Source organism: Talpa occidentalis, unplaced genomic scaffold (genome assembly GCF_014898055.3).
Source record: "Talpa occidentalis isolate TD23 unplaced genomic scaffold, MPIMG_talOcc4v2.1 talOcc4.10, whole genome shotgun sequence".
NCBI lineage: Eukaryota > Metazoa > Chordata > Mammalia > Eulipotyphla > Talpidae > Talpa > Talpa occidentalis.
Genome location: NW_023600993.1, coordinates 46,729,470 through 46,749,177, shown reverse-complemented (window position 1 = coordinate 46,749,177; position 19,708 = coordinate 46,729,470). Strand labels below are relative to the sequence as shown.

General features: G+C 39.4%; 1 protein-coding gene across 3 annotated transcripts in view; it reads left to right on the top strand.

Annotated features, from left to right (window-relative positions):
- ADAMTS9 (ADAM metallopeptidase with thrombospondin type 1 motif 9) overlaps nucleotides 1–19,708 on the top strand; it is a 166,631-nt gene that overhangs the window by 40,850 nt on the left and 106,073 nt on the right. For all 3 annotated transcript variants that reach the window (XM_037492298.2, XM_037492290.2, XM_054695303.1), the window contains 6 exons: nucleotides 477–581; nucleotides 9,350–9,495; nucleotides 17,252–17,433; nucleotides 17,513–17,649; nucleotides 19,136–19,253; nucleotides 19,506–19,601. In XM_037492298.2, the coding sequence (XP_037348195.1) occupies nucleotides 477–581; nucleotides 9,350–9,495; nucleotides 17,252–17,433; nucleotides 17,513–17,649; nucleotides 19,136–19,253; nucleotides 19,506–19,601 (784 nt within the window). The remainder of the gene's footprint in view (nucleotides 1–476; nucleotides 582–9,349; nucleotides 9,496–17,251; nucleotides 17,434–17,512; nucleotides 17,650–19,135; nucleotides 19,254–19,505; nucleotides 19,602–19,708) is intronic.

Here is a 19,708-nt window from a genome sequence, read left to right as displayed (position 1 = left end):
TATCTTCTTTCCTCTGACAGCCTCTAAAAGTTCTCCAAAAGTATCATAATATGATTATGATATTTTATTAGCTGATAGAAAAAAACACCAATTTTGCTGTCAAGCTAAACTCAAATGACAGCTTATCACAACATAACTCATAACTTAATCTTCAGTCACACTTCATCTCCAAACTGAACTGAGATTACACTCTTTCGGTGTGTAGTGAGCTCGCTCGCTCCTTAGTCACATGAGTCTAGCTTTCCTCATCTGTAATGTGGGGAGATGTTGCTGAGGACCAGATATGTCTATAGGGCCCCTTTTACACCACCTCAGGTTCTACCAGGCAGAGAAATATGTGCATGGGTTGTTTGCTGGAGTCCCTTGGACTAGTTTTTCATTTGCTATACCAAAGGGGAAAATCCATTTCCAACCTACACTAGGTTATTGGCCAAATGATTGATATGGTCTAATCACGTCATCACTGACTTGAGCAGATGCAGTGTAGACGACTCTGGTGCAACAACGTGGACGGAGCACACAAAGGCTGCCGGACCCAGCACACACCCTGGGCGGACGGGACAGAGTGCGAGCCAGGAAAGGCAAGTAACACCCTCATCCTTCCTTCTCTTTGGGGTCAGAATGAGGTTACAGCACTGTTTAGAATTCAAGTCAATGTTTTAGTATGCATAGTAGTTTTTTGAGGCGGGAGGGTCAACTTTACTATTGAAAATTGGGAAATCTTACATGAGATACATAACTGCTACTTCAGTCTCAATTTTAAGTCATACTTTTCTCATTTTAACATTTCTGAAACCCCAACCTGCATTTCGATGTATAGATATATTTAAGGTAAGGTGTGTTTCATTTCTCTCTCTTAGTGTCTCTCTTGTGGCAGTAAAGCCTATTTTAAGTTGATGGGTCATCTAAAAATCAGGAAAAATAGAAATGTAGTAAAATTAGCGTATTCACTTCTGGGATACCATGGCTTTGCAAACTGTGTTGGTCCCTTTAAGGAGCTGTTTATGTCACCAGACATAAGTCCAAATGTAAATACTGAGCTGGTTATAATGGTTCCCACTTATTTGTTAATAATCAAAGTCTGCTGGGCCTCCCTGGTGGCCTAGGGGTTAAGTCTCACCACTATCACAGCTACGGCCTGAGTGCGATACCAGCCAGGGAGCTAACCCACCTATGGCCCAGCAGACCTCTCCTGTCTCACCTGCTGATCCCCTCAGCAGTATATTTCAGTAAATCCACAATTCTGCTCCCTACTCTGTCTCTGGCAAATTCTCTTACCCCCACACCTCTGGCCCACACCCCAGTTCTTCTATGCAAAAATAAAAAATTTAAAAAAACCAAAGTCTGCTACTGTTCTGCCCAATGATAACAATGTCCCCCACACCTATAAATAGTTACTTCATCCTCTGTACCTTTTGTCCATCTAAAAAGGTAGTGTAGCATGATGGTGATGTCATCATCATGCTCACCATCAAATAATTGATTCCAAGATAGTTTTAGATATAAACCCTGATTTTTTTAAATCCATATGGAAAATGGCATTCCCTCGCTTGAACTGTATTCTGAGTCTCTTGTCATCCTTACATATAATTTTTCCTGTTTTCTCTCTTGCTTCTCCACTGTACTTGTTTTTGATTTTCTCATCTTACGTCCTTTTCCTCCATTCACCTTTGTAGAATCAGTATCAGCCAGGATGTTTCTGTGGAAGAGGTCCCTAGTGGTGAGGGAACTTGACTCTCCCTTCTCTGATTTTATAGATAGGGAGCAGAAAAAAGTGACTCACTTATCAGGGGCAGAATCCCCCTTCCCCTCCCAACTCTACCCTAAGTCCCTGCTTTGCTTTTGTCTTAAGGAGTGTAAGGTCTACCAGAGTGGCCAAAACACAAGCTCACTGAACTCTTTCAGTTTTCAGTGGTCAAATAGGACTAGGGGTTTCTTTTTTCATTTCTCAGGGTGGTTATAAAGTTATATGAGCTAGAGACTATTAGAGGAATTTTAAAAAATATATAGTCTGATACAGAATAAAAGATTATAATAAAAACAATTTTATACTTAACTTGGTGACTAAGTCTGCTCATGTTCTCACTTCTTGATGACTAAAACCTCAGCCATTGAGACTACAGCCTTTTCCAAAAACAACCTAACAAAAATAATATACAGAAAAAGGCACAACAACTTCTGGACCTTTCATTACCTTACAAAGAAATAAATCTTTGCTGAAAAGTGAATTCACTTTTTGGGTGACATTTAACTTGATGTGTTGATGGTCAGAGCATCATAGGCTTGAGTGTGAAAATGGTTCTGAGGTTTCCATGGCAGGCATTATGAATTTACTAATTATTACAAAATTATATGTGGCCTTAGTGCTCTTCCAAACACAGTGACCAAGATGGCAGCTACCAGTTAAAGAGAGGTCATAATATACATGATACCTACTTGACAACTTGGTTGGTTGGCTTGAGTTCGGGCCAGCCAACTATTTTACTTAAATTGAATACTTGATTACAGCAAAATCACAGGTATTGTATTGTGGTTCTGATGCACACGCTCACTGTATGTATTTATGACACCTTGTTATAGTAAAAAACACAATCAAGATGAATTCTCAATAAATGATGAAGTGAATTTTGTTTAGGAAAATAATCATGAACAGGTGACCAAGTTCCATATAATAGTACAGTACCCTAATCAATCAGAAAATGCAGTAACTTGGAAAATGACTATCATATCTTCTTCTAATCTTCTGGGGAAGATTTCATTTTGTTTTTTAATTCAGTTTTTTTTTAATTGAGGTAATATAGGTTTTACAGCGCTTTGTATGACTTAGGAGTGTAAGTTCACTTTTCTTCTGATGTGTTAGCATATTACACTCATCACTAAAGCACCCATAATCCCCCACCATAGCCCACTGGACCCCCTTTGCTCCCTACCCTCTATGCTTCCCTTCTTGTAGCCTCAATTTTTCTTAAGATTTATTTTTATTTATGCATATAAGAACTGGGGTGTAGGCTAGAGGTGCAGGTGGTGAGAGGATTCACCAGAGACAGAGTGGGGAACAGAACAGGCAGACTGACTGAAATACACTGCAGAGGGGAGCAGCGGGTGCAACAGGAAAGGTCTGCTGTGCCAGGGGGTTAGCTCCCTGGCCTGGGATGGAACTCATACCTCAGTCGCTGTCAATAGCTTTATAATGCTGAGATTGTAGCCCCTGTGCCACCAGGGAGGCCCTGGTAGCCTCAATTTTATAGTCAGATTCCTAGGGTTTATTTTGCTCTAGTTTCATCTGTACTTTTCCTCCTTCTTCTTCTCTCTCTCTCTTTTTTTTTTTTTTTTTTTGGATTCTACGTATGAGTGAGATCACCCAGTGTATGTTCTTTCTCTTTCTGACTTATCTCACTTAACATAAGCTACTTATCTCACTTAATATAAGCCCCTGAATCAGTGTCCCTTCCCACCAATGGTGTGCAAGTGTTCCTTTTTTTCCACATACTCATCAACACTTGTTTCTAGTCTTTTTGATATGGGCCATTCTTACTGGTGTGAGGTGGTATCTCATCATGGTTTTGATTTACATTTCCTTTTTGATAAATGATAATGGGAACTTCTTCATTTGCCTATTATGTCTTCTTTAAAGTAGTGTCTATTTAGCTCTTCTGCCCATTATTGGATTGAATTATTTGTTTTCTTGAATTTTTGAGTTCTTTGAAAATTTTGGGTGTTAGCTCCTTGTCAGATATGTGATGTGCAAATATCATCTCCCACTCTGTAGGGTATCTTTTCATTGTAATGATAGTTTCCATAACTGTGCAGAAGCTTTTTAGTTTGATGTAGTCACATTTGTTTTTTTTTATTTTCCTTGCCATTGGAGTCAAGTCTCCAAAGACATTTCTAAAGCTGGTGTCACAGAATGCTTTGCCTAAATTTTCTGGTTTCACATCTTACATCTAAATTCCTAATTCAACTTTGGGTTAGTTTTTGTATATTATGTGAGATAGTGGTCTAGTTTCATTCTTTTGCATGCGGCTGGCCAATTTTCCCAACTCCATTTATTGAAGAGACTTTTCATTTCTCCATTGTATATTCTTGGCTCCCTTGTCATAGTTTTACTGTCTCTATAACAGTGAATTTATTTCTGGGCTCTCAATTTTATGCCATTGGTCTAGTGTCCATTTTTAGTGCAATGTCATATGTTTTGATTACTATACTTTTTCATTTAGTTTAAAGTCTAGGAATGTGATACCTCCATTCTTCCGTTTTGTCAGAATTGCATTGGCTATTCAGGGTCTATTCTCGTTCTAGATAAACTTCAATAATTTCTGATCTATTTCTTTGAAGAAGGCCAATGAAATGCTGATAGTGATTTTATTGAATCTGTATATTACTTTGGGTAAGATGGCCATTTTAGTAGTGTTAATTCTTCTAAACAACAAGCAGGGATTAACTTCCCACTTTTTATATTATTTTTTTTATTTTTTAACAATGTCTTATAGTTTTCATAGTATAAGTCATTCTTCTCTTTTGTTAAATACCTCCAAGGTATTTAATTTCTTTTGGTGAGATTGTAAATGGGATTTTTTTTTTTTCAGTTTTTTTCATTCCTAGTTTATTCTTTCCTTCTATTAATGCTATGGATTATAATCATTGATTTTTCAATATTGAGCCATTCTTGGGTCCCTGGAATAAATTCCATTGGTTGTAATATAGGATTATATTACTATATTGCTGAATTCAGTTTGCTAAGAAATTATTGAGGATTTTTGTATTTATGTTTATCAGGGATATTGATCTGTAGTTTCTTTTTTGTGATGTCCTCTGTTTTTGGTATCAGAGTGATGTTGGCCTCATAAAATGTGTTTAAAAGTCTAACCTCTTCCTCAATTTTTTTGAAAGTTTGAGAAGACAGTTGTTATTAGATTATCTCTCTTTGAATGTTTGGTGTAGGGCTCACTAATGGAATTATCTTGTTCTAGGCTTCTGTTTTCTTGGAAGACTTTTGCTTATTGTTTCAATTTCCTTTCTTATAATTGGTCTGTTTGGGTTTTCTGTTTCTTCCTGATTCAGTCTTGGAAGGTTGTTTGTGTCTAAAACTTTGTCCATTTCATCCAGGTTATCGAATTTATGGGCATAAATATGTTCATAGTAATCTCTTATGAGTCCCTGTATTTCCGAGGTGTCTATTCTCTTTCATTTCTGATTCTATTTGTTAGATTTTTCTTTTTTTCATAGTGAGCTTATCTAGAGGTTTATCTATTTTATCTTTTCAAGGAACCAGTTTTTGGTTTCATCTTTTGAATTACCGTTTTGATTTGTTTTATCTATTTTTTCTCTAATTTCTAATATTTCTCTCCTGGTGGATTTCACTTTCATTTCTTTGAATTGACATATTTTTTTTAAATCTTTCCTGGATTCCTTAGTCATGAGACCCATTTTTTTTGCAGCTGCTGACTCAGCAGGATGGAGGAGGGGCCTAGAGGGGTCCAGTGATGGCGAGAATGTGCTGGGGGTTTGGTATCCCTGGTTTGTGTTTATAGCACCTTCTATATCTCTTCTCTCTTGGGTTCCAGATCTGAGAATCTGTGCACTGTCAGTATCACAATGTTAGTACTGGTTGCAAGGGGAAGGGGAGCAGGAATGCAGTCCATAATACAGTTTCTAATCCTTTTACTGGTATCTGACCTGTGTGGAACACCTTCAGCTCCTCTGGACATGTTTGCCCTAGATAAATGATGTCTCTACATCATTTAGCTCTCCCTTCTCCACAACTCCTGGATGAGTGGCAGCCCTTTGTCTGTATCGCCTATCCTGGACAACAGCCTCTAGCTGTTTTTCTCCACCAACCTCCTATTCAACGAGACATTTCTCTCTTCTCAGTCTCTTCTTCCCATGGCTATGTTAGTTAGTTTCTGATGTCCATGGGGTATTCTAGTTTTTGCCCCAAGCCACAGGACTCCCTGAGTATAGTGATCTTCTGGTTAACTGTTAGAGGATCTTCTCAGGAGTACAGTAAGGAAACTTCTGTATCACCATCTTGGTGGGAAGCCTTTTAATCTTCTGTTTTAATAATAGAAACAGATGATAGGGGATTGCAAGATAATCTTATAACTGAGGTGTGGGGAAATTTGGGAACTTTCAGGAGACATTTTTCCTGTGTATGCTGGTACTTAGCAAGAGACTTCAGGGCATTCCAAAGGGCAGGCTCAGAGCACTTTCTGAGAACTTATGCAGAAAAAATGATCGTTATATTTTTAGTTGTGTTTTAGAAAAGTGGCCAAGTCTAGCAGATTTTATTAAAGATGTGGGTATATGTGTGTTATTCCCTTGAAGAGTATTTATGTGCTTTACAAATGCCAAAGACGGATATGTTGGCATAGAAAGTCTTTGTGTTTTTTCATTTTGTTTTGTTTTCATAGGATTGGTAGTAAAACTGTATGTCTTTTCTCTAGCAAATTGTGAGTCCCTTTGGTGATAGGTGAATTTTTTCCCCCTTTTTCTTCTTTCTATTCTGTTCCCTCTGCAGTAATCTGTCTGGGAAGCTAACACAATGTTATTTTGATGAATGACTCTCTAATGTCTCTGTTTTCTCCATTCTCTTGTTAAATTCATTAGCATTTTCATTTGAACTCTGTTTCTGAGCCTGAGGTTTGAAACTTTTTTGTTTTAAGACTTCTTGTGACAAATTGACATCAACAAATTGACAAAGTGCCAACCACTTTTGAAAAGATGCCGTTATATAAAATATCTTTTAAATGGTTTTGAACATTTAGGAAAGGCCAACTATATTTTGGCTCAAGCTCTGTAAGTTAAGTACTTAATGCTTACATATTCCTATATGTAATCATTATTTATTGAATTTGCCTGGTAAATAGATTATTTTGGTATGTATTTGCCAAATAGCCCTATTTATAGCCACTGTCACCTTAAGTACTTAAGCTGTTCTTCTAAGATTCTTCCTGTCCTTTGAATATTTGTCTATGGCCATATCAGTAAGGAATACTTAATTTGCAGACCATTTTTTACTTAGAAGCATAGAAAAACAGGAATTTTCTCTTTATTTTGTACAATTTATGTTTCTGACAGCAAGATTTGAGAGTTGAATATCAGCATTAGCTATAATTTCAATTGTATATTAATTAGGAATTTTGTTCAGGTCAGACCCAATTATAATAGTGTAAGCAAATTGATTTTTTTCTGACACAAAAAAATAGTACAGAAGTAGGCATGTTATGAAGCTGTTATGACACCTCCATTAAATCATCATAGGCCAGGGCTGCTGGCCTATGACCTTCATCCACAAGGTCACAAAGTGGCTGCTATTGCTGTACCTATCAAGATGGAGTTCCAGGCAAAATGAAACCAAAGAATAAGGAACAGAGAGAGGGTCAAAAGGATCTTCCCGGGAATCACACTCAATGAGTTCTTTGACATCTCTTTGACCACACCTATTCGTACAGGCGTCTGGGAAAATATAGATTCTGTTACCAAGGATGAAGGAGAGCACAGATATTGGGTGGATAATATGGAGTCTCAGCTTCATCACATTATCTCATTACTCTTGACTTTGTCTTAAATTTTAGTAGACAGAGCAGGTGTTTGAAGACTTAGTATGAATAAATATTGTTAAAAAACTTATTTAAAATTTTATATTGATTATGGAAAAAATGAGATTTTTTAAAAAGATTTATTTATGCACACAAGAACTGGTGTGCAGGCCAGAGATGTGGGGGGCGGGGGTGGTAAGAGGAGTCACCAGAGACACACTGGGGAGCAGAACAGGCAGATAAACTGAAATACACTGTGACAGGAGACAGGCGCTACAGGAGAGGTCTGCTGTGCCATGTGGGTCAGCTCCCCAGCCAGGGATCGAACTCATGTTACAGGGGTCAAGATAGCTTGATAGCACTGAGACTTTAACCCCTGCGCCACCAGGGAAGCCCAAAATGAGATGTTTTGAGTGAAATAAAAGACATTAAAATTCCATTTTCTTTTCACTTTTTTAAATGTGGCTAAATTTTTTTCAAATGTATATGTGGCTCACATTGTATTCTTATTGGACAGTGGTATTCTAGAATAAGCTGCCTCTCTGTTCAATTATTTTTATGTGTATATGTTCCAAGAAATGCTTGAGACTGCTGTAAAGACAAATATAAAATGATTTCAGGGAGTGATGTGGTCACCTCTGCCCCAGCCCACATTTCATGGGTATGAAGTTACCCAGGATCCTTTGGAAGCAGAACCTTTTAAACCTCAGCCAAACAGCCCAGGGAAAGAGACCCGTCTTCAGATACTCTAATGGCATAATTACAAGGGAGAAGGCAGCAAATAGAGAGAGCTTAATTGCACTCTTTGAATAATTGTTAAGCAAGCCTTTCCTGGACTGAGACCTTCAGTCATTCGGACTGAGACCTTCACCTGCCTGATATTTGTGCACTTTCTCTGCACACTCCCTACCCCCTGGCCTTCATGGCTTTTTCCTTCCCTGCCTGCCTCCTCCTCCCTGTGGATAAATCAAGGCAGCCGCAACCAGCTCTGCTTCAGAGATCTGAGGGAGCCGCAGGACGTCACCCTCCTGCCGCCACTGCTGCCTCTCTTCCTTTGTCCCCTGCTCAGTGACCTCGGCTCCGTGTCAGGGCCTCACACCCCAACAATGGCAGAGGGTTGAAATGGGTTTCTTGACCCCCTTGTCCTGCTGGGGAGTTTTATTTTGTCTTGTTTTGTTTTAAACATCATGGCCATCTTCCTGCTCTAGGCTGGGGAATCTGAAACCATTAGTAACAAAAAAGCAATAAAGTTTAGGACTCGCTGAAATGTGTGCATTCTGGGTTAGTCTCATCCTGTGTGCTTTGGTGAAGTGAGTTTATAGGAATCAGGTAACTAGCTCCCCCCCACTCCCCATTTCATTAAAATTGGGTTTGCAAACTCGTGGGGAGCAATAAAGCATTATAGTTTGCCAGGCTGGCAATGTTTTTAGACCTTGTTAATGCAGATTTACTATGCAATCCAGTAACTCATTGTAGGTCTGTCTGCAGCCTACAATGTCTGCCCATTTCCACTCATTTTTCCAAGTAGATTAATTGAGCCTTCGATGCTGGCCATTGGCGTTACCTGACAGCCTGGAGCCAACCACTCAGTGGCCAGTTGTGCTCAAGCAGGTTGTAAAGGAAGAGAGAGCTGAAGTCAGTAAGTATGAGACTAAAATCCCTAGAGTTTCCATTCATATAGATGATAAAATTGTAGCATTTCAAAGCAGCATGTGGAAAAAAATGAAAGGATGGTATATTTGAAAGGACAGCGGGTCCTGCAATGTCTCAAGCTCCGAGCTCTCCCTCACTGTTCCCCTTATTAAATACAGCACTGCAAGTTTGGATTTTGTGTTCCCAAAGAGATGGAGGTCCCCGTGACTGATGGATCCTGGGGAAGTTGGAGTCATTTTGGAACATGCTCAAGAACGTGTGGAGGGGGCATCAAAACAGCTGTTCGAGAATGCAACAGACCGGAGTAAGTCCTAGAACTCATGGCTGTTATCACTGGGATAGCAGGAGCAAAACACCCTATAGGGAATCATGGAGGCAGATGAAGACTTCTTTCCAAGTTAGTGCGTGGACTTTGGGGGCTCTCAGGCCATTGGTGCTCAGACTCTGCCCCTAGGCACCTTTCTTTCATGTTATTTTTCTGCCATAAGAACTTTTGTCTAGCAAACAGTTGATGGTTTTGTGTTGTTAGTCTGACACCTTACTTTGATAGACATATGTCACTGTTCCCCAGACCTTGAAATAGCGTGTTAATCAACTGAACAGATTTTCACAAGAAAGCAAAGAAATGAGACATTTCCATCCAGTTTGTAGATAAATGTATGCTTTCTAGTTAGCTACTGAAGTGCTGAAAATGGTTCACAGACCCTCCCTCCCACCCCAAGCCCCACCAAGCTGCATGTGCAGATCCCAAGAAGCCTGGAACCCCAGATCAGGTATTATTTTTTAATTATTCTAGTTGTTTTTCATATGAGACACCTAAAGACCCTATCCCAACACCTGACAGTTTGCAGATTTGCAATGTCCTACTTTTCAGGGTAATTCTCATTATGTGGCCATGGCTATCTCTACTGGCCTCCAACTTACATGATCAAATGAAACTGATGGATTTTTTTCCCCAGCACCCATCACAATAGGCATGTTGTTAGGGAGGCTATTTATAAATGGGTAAAAAAAATTGCTATGTCATTGTGAGGAATGACATCCAATGTTGTATGGCACTAAGATGTATAAGGTCTAAAGGAGTAGAAAATAATACATGATGTTTTTATCATAGAACCCATTTAGAATGGGGTGCCCAAGAAATCTTCACAGAATAGGGAATGTTTTTAGATATAAACCAACAACCATTTTTAGGAGCATCTGCTTTTAAGATGATTTCACCCAGCAGGATTAATTTATTTTGTTTTTTTTAAGATTTTTTAAATTTATTTATACAAGAGCTAGGGTACAGGCCAGAGGCGCAGGAGGGTGAGAAGATTCAATAGAGACAGAGCGGGGAGCAGAACATGCAAACGGACCAAAAGCACTGCTGAGGAGAGCAGCAGGAGAGACAGGAGAGGTCTGCTGCATCATGTGGCTATCTCCCTGGCTGGCTGGGAATCAAACCTGCACTGCAGAGGCTGCGGACAGCTTCACAGCGCTGCGTTTAACCTGCTGCACCACCAGGAAGGCACAGGAATCATTTATTTTTTGACTGCCTACATTAAGGATAGCAGCCTCAATTGTAGTGAGAAGGCAGCAGATAAAGTAACCAGGGAGGCTAATGCAACGCAGTAGGGTTGTATTGCAGAGCAGTGGAGGCCAAGTGCAAGGTGTTTACTCACAGCTAACTCTTTAGAGTTAAGTTAAGGGCCTACTGTTCACATAGCTTCTACATGTTTTATAGGCATAATTTGAACTGTGTGAACCAGAGAGGACATAATTGATCATTGAAACGTAAGGGGTTGCAAGTCCCATGCTAAATAAATACTCTGCAGTACAAATCATCAATAATGATCAATTTAACTTGTTTTTGTTCACAGGCCAACATTTATTTCAAGTGCCCATAATACTAGTCTCTATTGGAGACAACTAAATTGCTACATTGCATAGACTGCTCTGTAAAATTAACACTGCCTATGACTATAAACTAATAAAGATTAGATTTCCTGTAAAGTCTATGTCTTGTATCAGGATTTTTAAATAAAAGTATACATATAGTTTATGCTTTCAAACAAGTCTAACACAAAACTAAATGAAAAAATTTGTTAACATTACCCTCCCCTTTGCCTGTTTCACACAAGAAATAAATAATCAATGAAAAGCAATTTAATATTTATCATTTCAGACTTTTGAAAAGATTATAGGCAGAGTATATATTGTATAAAATAAGGATCATACTGTATGTAGTGTTCCACAACTTGCTTTTTAAAATCAATCCTATATCTGTTTGTATTGCTAAAATATGTTAAGCTAAGACCATGAAGATTTTTTTTAAATTAAAAATCATGCGTTTGTTACAGTGAGTCAAATTGTTATTATTCCTGTTAGCTCTTATTGTGAGGATATGGGTGTTGCAAAGAGTAGACATTTTTCAAATTTGACTCAAGGATATTCCTTTCAGAAAAGAGTTTGACTTTTCCTTCTCGCCTCCTTACTTCCTTTTTTTTTTCCTTTAAGTCTTAGAGCAATTCTAGAAGTGATGGGAAAAGTGGAGAGAGATAAATCACTCCATAATTGGAATGGGCCAGACAAAGAAAATCACCCAGTGTAAAGAACTCAGCAGGAAGGGATCTCCGGCTTCAAAGTGAAGCAGAGATCCTCACATTCAGAAGTTAGGAATCACTCATTAAAGACCTCAATTAGCGATCCTTGTCTGCTGTTTGCTGTGGAAGGTTTTAAGATAATACAGTCCACCGAGCTGAGTAACACCACTGACATCACTTCATTAAAACTCCTCTGAGTTGCTTGCACTTCGGGATGTCCCTGTGAACAGAGGAAGAGACTGCCTCTGAAACAGAGGTGACCGGAGAAAAGGACTTAGACAAGGGGAAATCAGATCAAATCTCAGCCTGAAAACTTATTCAGAGAAAATTTGCAGAGCAGATGGTTCATTATGTAGAATGCAGGAGTGGTTGCTGCCATGATTTTCAAGGAGCTTGCAGGGAATAGCCCCCCTCGTTGACAACATGCCTCTTTTCAGTTTGAGATCAATGCAAAATACACATATGATGTATAAATTCATTTTTACAGTCCAAGGTATGTCTTCGTTGAGAACACTGGATTACTTTTATCTTTTCACAGTGGTTCATGAGATTCAAGAATGTATTTATTTAGCATCCATTATTATATATTTAGGCTTTATTATATTTTTATAATAAATATATTTTTAGGCTTTTTTATATTTTTAGGCTTTTTTATATTTTTAGGCTTTTTTTCCTTGATAGCACAAAAGCTTAAAAAGAGATGTAGCCTTGCCTTGCACGTGCAAGTATGTTGTACAGGATGAGCAAGCTGTAAAAGCCATGTGCTTGCTTTGCAGTATCCATGGTATACAGTGTTAAAATGTTGCCCTCATGAGGATGGGACCCTAATATTCTGTCTTTAAATGCTTTATTATATTTGCCTCATTTTTTTACATTCTCCCTCCACCCCCAATAGAAGAGCTGAGCATAAATTCTGGTTTGCAAGGGCAATCCTACTTTGCATCTGTTGTCTGGGAGAAGTCAATAATAGCTCCCCTTTTCATTCTCAAAATGTCCAGTGTGGGACAGTTAATTACATGGTCACATAATCTGTAAGTGTAAAATTTTAAATCAGAATCACTAAAAATTTGCTTAAAGTACCGAAATAAGACGAAGCGTAGGAGCTAGCAGATACATTTTCAGCTCTTTGTCACTTGTCATTTCTGTACTCTATATTTGGTTTTGAGCTTCCTGGTGACTGAAACAAAATGGTCTAGAGAATTGTTACAGTCCATCAAAATAAAAAGTCACACCAGTTCTTTAGAAAAATCAAAGTATTTCCCTCTTCCATTGTTTCTGTCTGGCTTTTAAATTAGGAGATAGGTGAATTGAAAAATAATGAATTTATAGGTTTAAGAAAAATAAAGATTGTGAACTAGGTATTGTCAATTAAATTTTTACTGTAGCTATTACATATGAAATCTTACAAAAAAGGGAATGGACATATGTCTGTTTCATCTAAAAAAAAAAAAAAGAAGAATCTCTCACTTGGCTGTGAAGAATTGCAGCAAGTTTTTTGAGGCGCTGAGTTGGATGGACTTATTTCTAGGTTACTTTGGAAGAGCTATGAATTCATGAATGAAGATATCTAGTCCCACATACAGCCCCATTTGGAAAGAGTGCCAGTGACAGCTAGAATAGCTCTCTGATCTGTCCCATCTAATTTTTAATAGCCTTTACCATCCTCTGCAGTTGACCGTTAGACCCCTTCTTAAAACCTGTCTAACGCAGGAAACACACTGTCTTCTGCAGCTGTCATAGCAATAGATATTTCCTCCTTGTGCAAACCCTAAACCTGCCTGTCTTAGTTCATTGTTAGTCAACATGGAAGTCGGAATTTCAGTTCATATCCATTTACACACCAAAGTTGAGGGTAGACCTTTCCCTGAGGGTAGACTGTACCTATGGTGATATTTGCAACAATTCCCTCCTTGCTTTGGCCATGTGTCATTGCAAATTTCCTTTTCATTTATAGACATGGTTGTCTAGTATGTATTTGAAAGTCTCAGCTTGGCTGTGCCAAATATAGCTACTTTCATAGTAATTAATCTAGCCATTTCCTTAACTCCTTTACACTCCTGTTTGACATTCAGTATTTTTAAAGCATCTCAACAGTTGGAAAATGTGGTTAATCTTATTTTTAAAGCCGCATTTCATATAATTTTTAGTAATTGCCTACATGGAAAAAATACTCCTATTCAGCTGAATGATTAATTTGTAAAATTGATTTTTTTTCCATGTTGAAAGGTAAACTCATGTAGCTAAAGACTTCCCTATTACTCAGTGCATGCAAACCAGGAGAGATCACATTGCCTAGGATATAAGAAAAGCCATGCATTTCAAAAGAGCGAGTTTATGTTTATTAATAAAATATAATCTGCTTTTACATAAAAAGCAAATGCAGTCATAGAATTTATTTTGTTATGGAGGAACCTGTCTCAGGAGAGACAGCAGGGGAGAAAATTCAGATCAAGAGCTTTGGGGTCCAGGAACCTGGATTGGACTGCCAGCCAGTGTATATTACTTAGTTTGCATGTGACCTTGCCAGGTTACTTGATGTCTCTGAACCCAGGTCAAACAAAGATGCCACCTTCCTCTCAGGGGAGCTGCCACAGTGACAGTTCGTGGAAAGTGGCATGGTGCCTTATACACAGAATAGCTCAGCACTAGGCAACCTGGCCACATAGAGGGAGAGATAGTAGATATTTTAGATTTTGCAGATCATGTTATCCCTGTCGCTGCTAGGCAACCTTGGTGATAGAGTAAAAAACGCAGATAATATGTGCAGAATAGTTGTGTCTATGTTCCAATTAAACTTAAGGACACTGAAATTTGAATTTCATATAATGCAAAATACTCTTTTTTTTTGCTAAAAGTTATTTTAAATGTAAATATCATTCTTAGCTCATCGGCCATGTAAAATTAGGCAGTAGGCTAGATTTGGTTCATGAGCTGTAGTTTGCAGACCTTGTGATAGCTAAACATTCATTGTGTGACAGGTCTTATTCCAGTGCTTTGAATGTATTAAACCAGTTAAGCCTCACTCACCTTTAGAAAGTCGATATTATCACCATCTCCCTTTTATAGATGGGGATACCGAGGCTTACAGCAACGAAGCACTTGCCTAAGATTGTACTATTGTTAAAAAGCTGGACTGCAATTCAGATTTTCTGTTTCCAGAATCCATATGTATAACCTTCAGCAATATTGCCTCCAAATAGTGTTTTTTATGTGTTGTTTACTAAGAAATGTCATTAATAAAAGTCCGAAAATGCTATTTGCCATTTGGTAATGGTCAAAGCAAGCAAAGGTGGGACTGTTCCCATCTGCAGGGGAGCTACCTGCAAACATTAACTATTTGCAGCCCAAGGAACTGTAATAGGTTTCAGGAGTCATTAACACTGATTGTATAAAAGAAAAAGTGAACTTAAAAAATTTACTTTTAAAGGGAAAGAAGTTATTTTTAGACAATGATTAAATGATCTACTCTCATAGTTAGTTGGGACATTTGAAAAGATTCCATAAAAATCACTTCAAGTTGAGAAAAAACTGAAGATCTTACATATGCATTTCCAGCAAGTTTCACCTGAGCTTGTATATGGACCCGATCTACAAGTCATATGTAGTCCGTGATATTTTATGCCTGAGATTGCAGTGCCTTGGTACTGAGAAAAGAGCTTGGTATCCAGGAAGCTTGGTATTAGGGTATCTCTAAATGGCACCCAAAAAGAAAAGGAGAAATTCTGGATAATAGAGCAGAAAAAAAACATGGGAAGAATACCTGTGAAGTTTGAAAATCTAGCCTTTTCTGCTCTTTTAGTAGCTGTGTGACCTTGAGCAAAGTACTTAACTTCTCTGAACCTCTTGTTGCTTGGCATAAAAGTACCTTATCTGCCTTTCCGTTGGAAAAGAGATGAGTGAAGTTTGGCTTATACACAATGCAGATAGGAAGCATATGGGCTTAATTGCGTTTAGTGGGAATATCATCAAATATAGAAACTGCTATGTTAGGTCCTGTTTTGCATCCCTATATACTGTCTTCTTCGTGATAAATAACAGTAAGTGTCAGACTCCTTGCTAAACCCCTCAGTTATAACCAGCCTTTGAGGTTCACAATCTCATCTCTTTATTTTTATACAAGCAGATGAAGTTCAGAGAGGCCAGGCAGCTTCCATAAAGTTGCCTAGCTCGTCATTGCAAAGACTGGGCTCCTACCTCCTCTGCAGGTCTTTGGCCTGGGGAGCACTGGTAGAACAATCTGAAGGCCAGGTGGCCCTTCCTGAGAGTTGGCTCCCTGCAGGAGCACTGAGTCCTGCCTTGCTCTGTAAACCACATCATAGCTCAGATGTGATACGCAAACAAACTGCTGGATTGGATCAGATAAAATATCATAGCTAGCATTTTTAGGCATCGGCTATGTGCGCTCATTTAGAGGAGGGGAAAACTGAAGCTAAGTGAGGCTAAGGATTTGCCTAAGTTCACACAGTGAGGATGGCCCAGGATTGGAATCCTGCTCCAAGTCCAGAGCCGGACTTGCTCTGTTGAACTGCCTCTCATTCTGTGTTTTATAAGCATGGATATATTTTGCATTCTTCCAAATCCTGGTTTAACAAAACAAAACAAAAAACACTTCTTACGGTCCAAATTATTCTGAAGAAGAAATGGGGGAAACTTTGAGTTTCAGAGAATAGTTGTGAAATCCGAGCTGCTGGAGCACAGGGTGGAGGAGCCCCTCCGCCTGGCACTCTGTGATCGTCCCGCTTCCATTTCAGTGATGAATCTGGCAAGCTGTTGACTGCCCGGAGATGTTGTCTGATTTACTCTCTGGGTCACATCTGGAAAATACATGTGTGGGTTGCATGCCGAGATTAAATTTGCACTAAGATGCTTTGCAACGCATATTCCATACACTTGTCACACAAAAGTTAATGGAAACAGTACACTCTCTCCTGTTTCTCCTATTTAGAACATGGGTGTGTTCTCTTTATTGCATCTTATTTATAAAACAAAGCAAACAGAAACAAAGATTGTCTGGAGAGAGGGTGGGGAGGGAAAGAATGGATGACAGTGGAATGGAATGAGTTTAGGAAGGTCTCCACGAAGCTGTCACGGTAGGGATGTAGACCCAGAACACGCATCTATAACCTCTTCTCTGCTACATTTTTAAAATTGAAGGACTTCAGTGAATATTCAAGAAGAAAGAGGACAATAAACGGCCTAATAGATTACAGGCTTTGTATTTCACACTCTTTAAGTTGTGTTCTGTAACATGTGTCTTCAAAACAACTTAGCCAGATAGCAATTTTCACTTTGCCAATGGAGGGACCGAGGCTAGTGCAGGTTAAGTGACTTCCAGAGGTTTTACCCTTAGTGGTGTTGAAGACAGAATTCAAACCCTTGCCCTATCCTCCATCGTGGCCCCTTCCAATTTGCTTTCCTAGAAGGCAGACAGACAAATACATTATAGTAAAGCTTGTGTGTTCTTTACTTTTACAGGCCAAAAAACGGTGGAAAGTATTGTGTGGGGCGTAGAATGAAATTTAAGTCCTGCAACACAGAGCCCTGTCTCAAGCAGAAGCGGGACTTCCGAGAGGAACAGTGCGCCCACTTTGACGGCAAGCATTTTAACATCAACGGGCTGCTTCCAAACGTGCGCTGGGTCCCTAAGTACAGCGGAAGTAAGTACCTGGGGGAGCTGCCTGCGGTGGGCGTGACATCCAGGCACGAAAGTCACCTTGCACCCTGTTTCTCCTCTAGTTCTGATGAAGGACCGATGCAAATTGTTCTGCAGGGTGGCAGGAAACACAGCCTACTATCAGCTCCGAGACAGAGTGGTAGATGGAACTCCCTGTGGCCAAGACACAAGTGATATCTGTGTCCAAGGCCTCTGCCGGGTAAGTCCCACATGGCGGTTTCTTCGCCGTGTTGTCTTGCCACCAAGCTGTAGTTTGGCAGAATGGCAGGATAGCAGCAGCTAATATCCATGCACTAGCTCCAGGGCAGGGGTTCTCAAAGTGTGGTCCTCAGAGGAGCCTGGCCTGATTCTGATGCATGCCAGCGTTTGACAATCGCTGCTCTAGATATTTCTTGATATTTTAGTCTTGGTGGGGGCAGCGTGGGGGAGGAGGTGGTCTGCAGGAACGGCTTCCCTTGAAAATTTATTTTAATAGTCACACACACTCTCCTTTACTGCAAACTCTGAGCTTAAAGTTAAACCCAAATGCCTCCTGACAGCAGGTTTTTTGGATTGAATGGCTCTGCTGCAAAAAGATGTCATGAGAAGGAACTGCCTCATTCAGATTTCTTGGTGATTTTAAGCACGATAGCTTCTACCTGCGACATGCCTATTTGTTATCAGTGGAAGGGATATTGAGAAAGCTCTAGCAAACAATAAAGCATCAGAACAGTGATTTCTCGAAGACTTGATTCCATTTCGCAGTTCTCAGCAGTTAGGAATCATTCCAAACACAGCCAGACTCTGAGATGATCTCTTTGTGTCTTGCACATGATCCAAGGCAAATTGGAGTTCCTGATCGGTAGGATGTGATGGAACGCCCCTGAGACCTTCACCTACTTCCCAACACAGTTATATGCACTTTTTCTTGAAGGTCCAGTCTGTGGTAACACGCAGAGTGTCTCCTTAAAGACTAGTTCATACAAAGGCACAAAATGGAAAAGAAAGTGAACTCCGTCCTCTTGGTCTCCTGATTATTACAGGTCTCCTTCTGAGACCTCAGTCTACACTGCAGCCTGGTGTGGATATGTGAGGAAATTCAGGAGTCTGTTGGCAGCCTAAGGCCTCATTCTAGCAACCCACCATCATGCTTTGTTCTCTATTTACAGCCAGTATCTAAACATAGGGGATGCCATCTTTAATCAAATTTTCAACCTTCTCTTGAAAATTCAGGAAACATCATCATTGGGCTCCTATTTCTTCATGGCAACAAAAGTCTGGAATGGTCAGTGGCCAGTCCCTCAAGATGGGACATGAGTTCTTTGATTGGCTACAGCTCTCACTGACTTTTTTTTTTTCATTCCTGAGCTATTTTTCTCACTCCTTTCATTCATACACTTCTGAAATGTGAATCTACAGGTAAAAGACCTCAGGATCTTGTAAACTGCCAGAGCATCTACTCTGATTCAGTAGGTATGGATGGAGCCAGATAGTCTCCGTTCCTGACAGCATTGAGGATGCCCATGGCTGACCTAAGGATCCCATTTTCCATAGCAAGGCTCTAGAAAATTTGGAGTTGTCACCCCTTGCAAGTTTAAAGAGACTTAACTCTTTTGTCATTTTGAGTGTATAGCATTCAAAGAAACTCACCATTTTATAATCTCTGCAATACTCACCATTTATTTCAAATGTTTTCTTTTTAAAAGCAAGCTGGATGCGATCATGTTTTAAACTCAAAAGCCCGGAGAGATAAATGTGGGGTTTGTGGTGGCGATAATTCTTCATGCAAAACAGTTGCAGGAACATTTAATACAGTACATTATGGTAAGAATCTGTCCCTAAGAACCGTGAGGGGGAAAATGGTCAAAGTTTTAAAAATGCTAATTACATGTAATATGTAAAAGCAGAAATATCAAACATAAAATCAGTCTTAATGAGTTACTTTACCCATCAGGTTATAAGTTCCTGTTAACAGTAAGAATTACATTATATTCCTTTGTTGCCCACTATTTATGCCATGTTTACAGAAAGTGAACCATTCTTTGAAATACTGAATTTCTGCTAAATTCTTTTTAGGTTACAATACTGTGGTCCGAATTCCAGCTGGTGCTACCAATATTGATGTGCGACAGCACAGCTTCTCAGGGAAATCAGAGGATGATAACTACTTAGGTGAGATGAGCTGCCCCTGCCACTTGCAGGCATCCTGGGTTATTTGGCACCTACTCCTTCCCTTCCCCTGCCATAATTGGAGAGCATTCAGATGTCATGTATTTTCT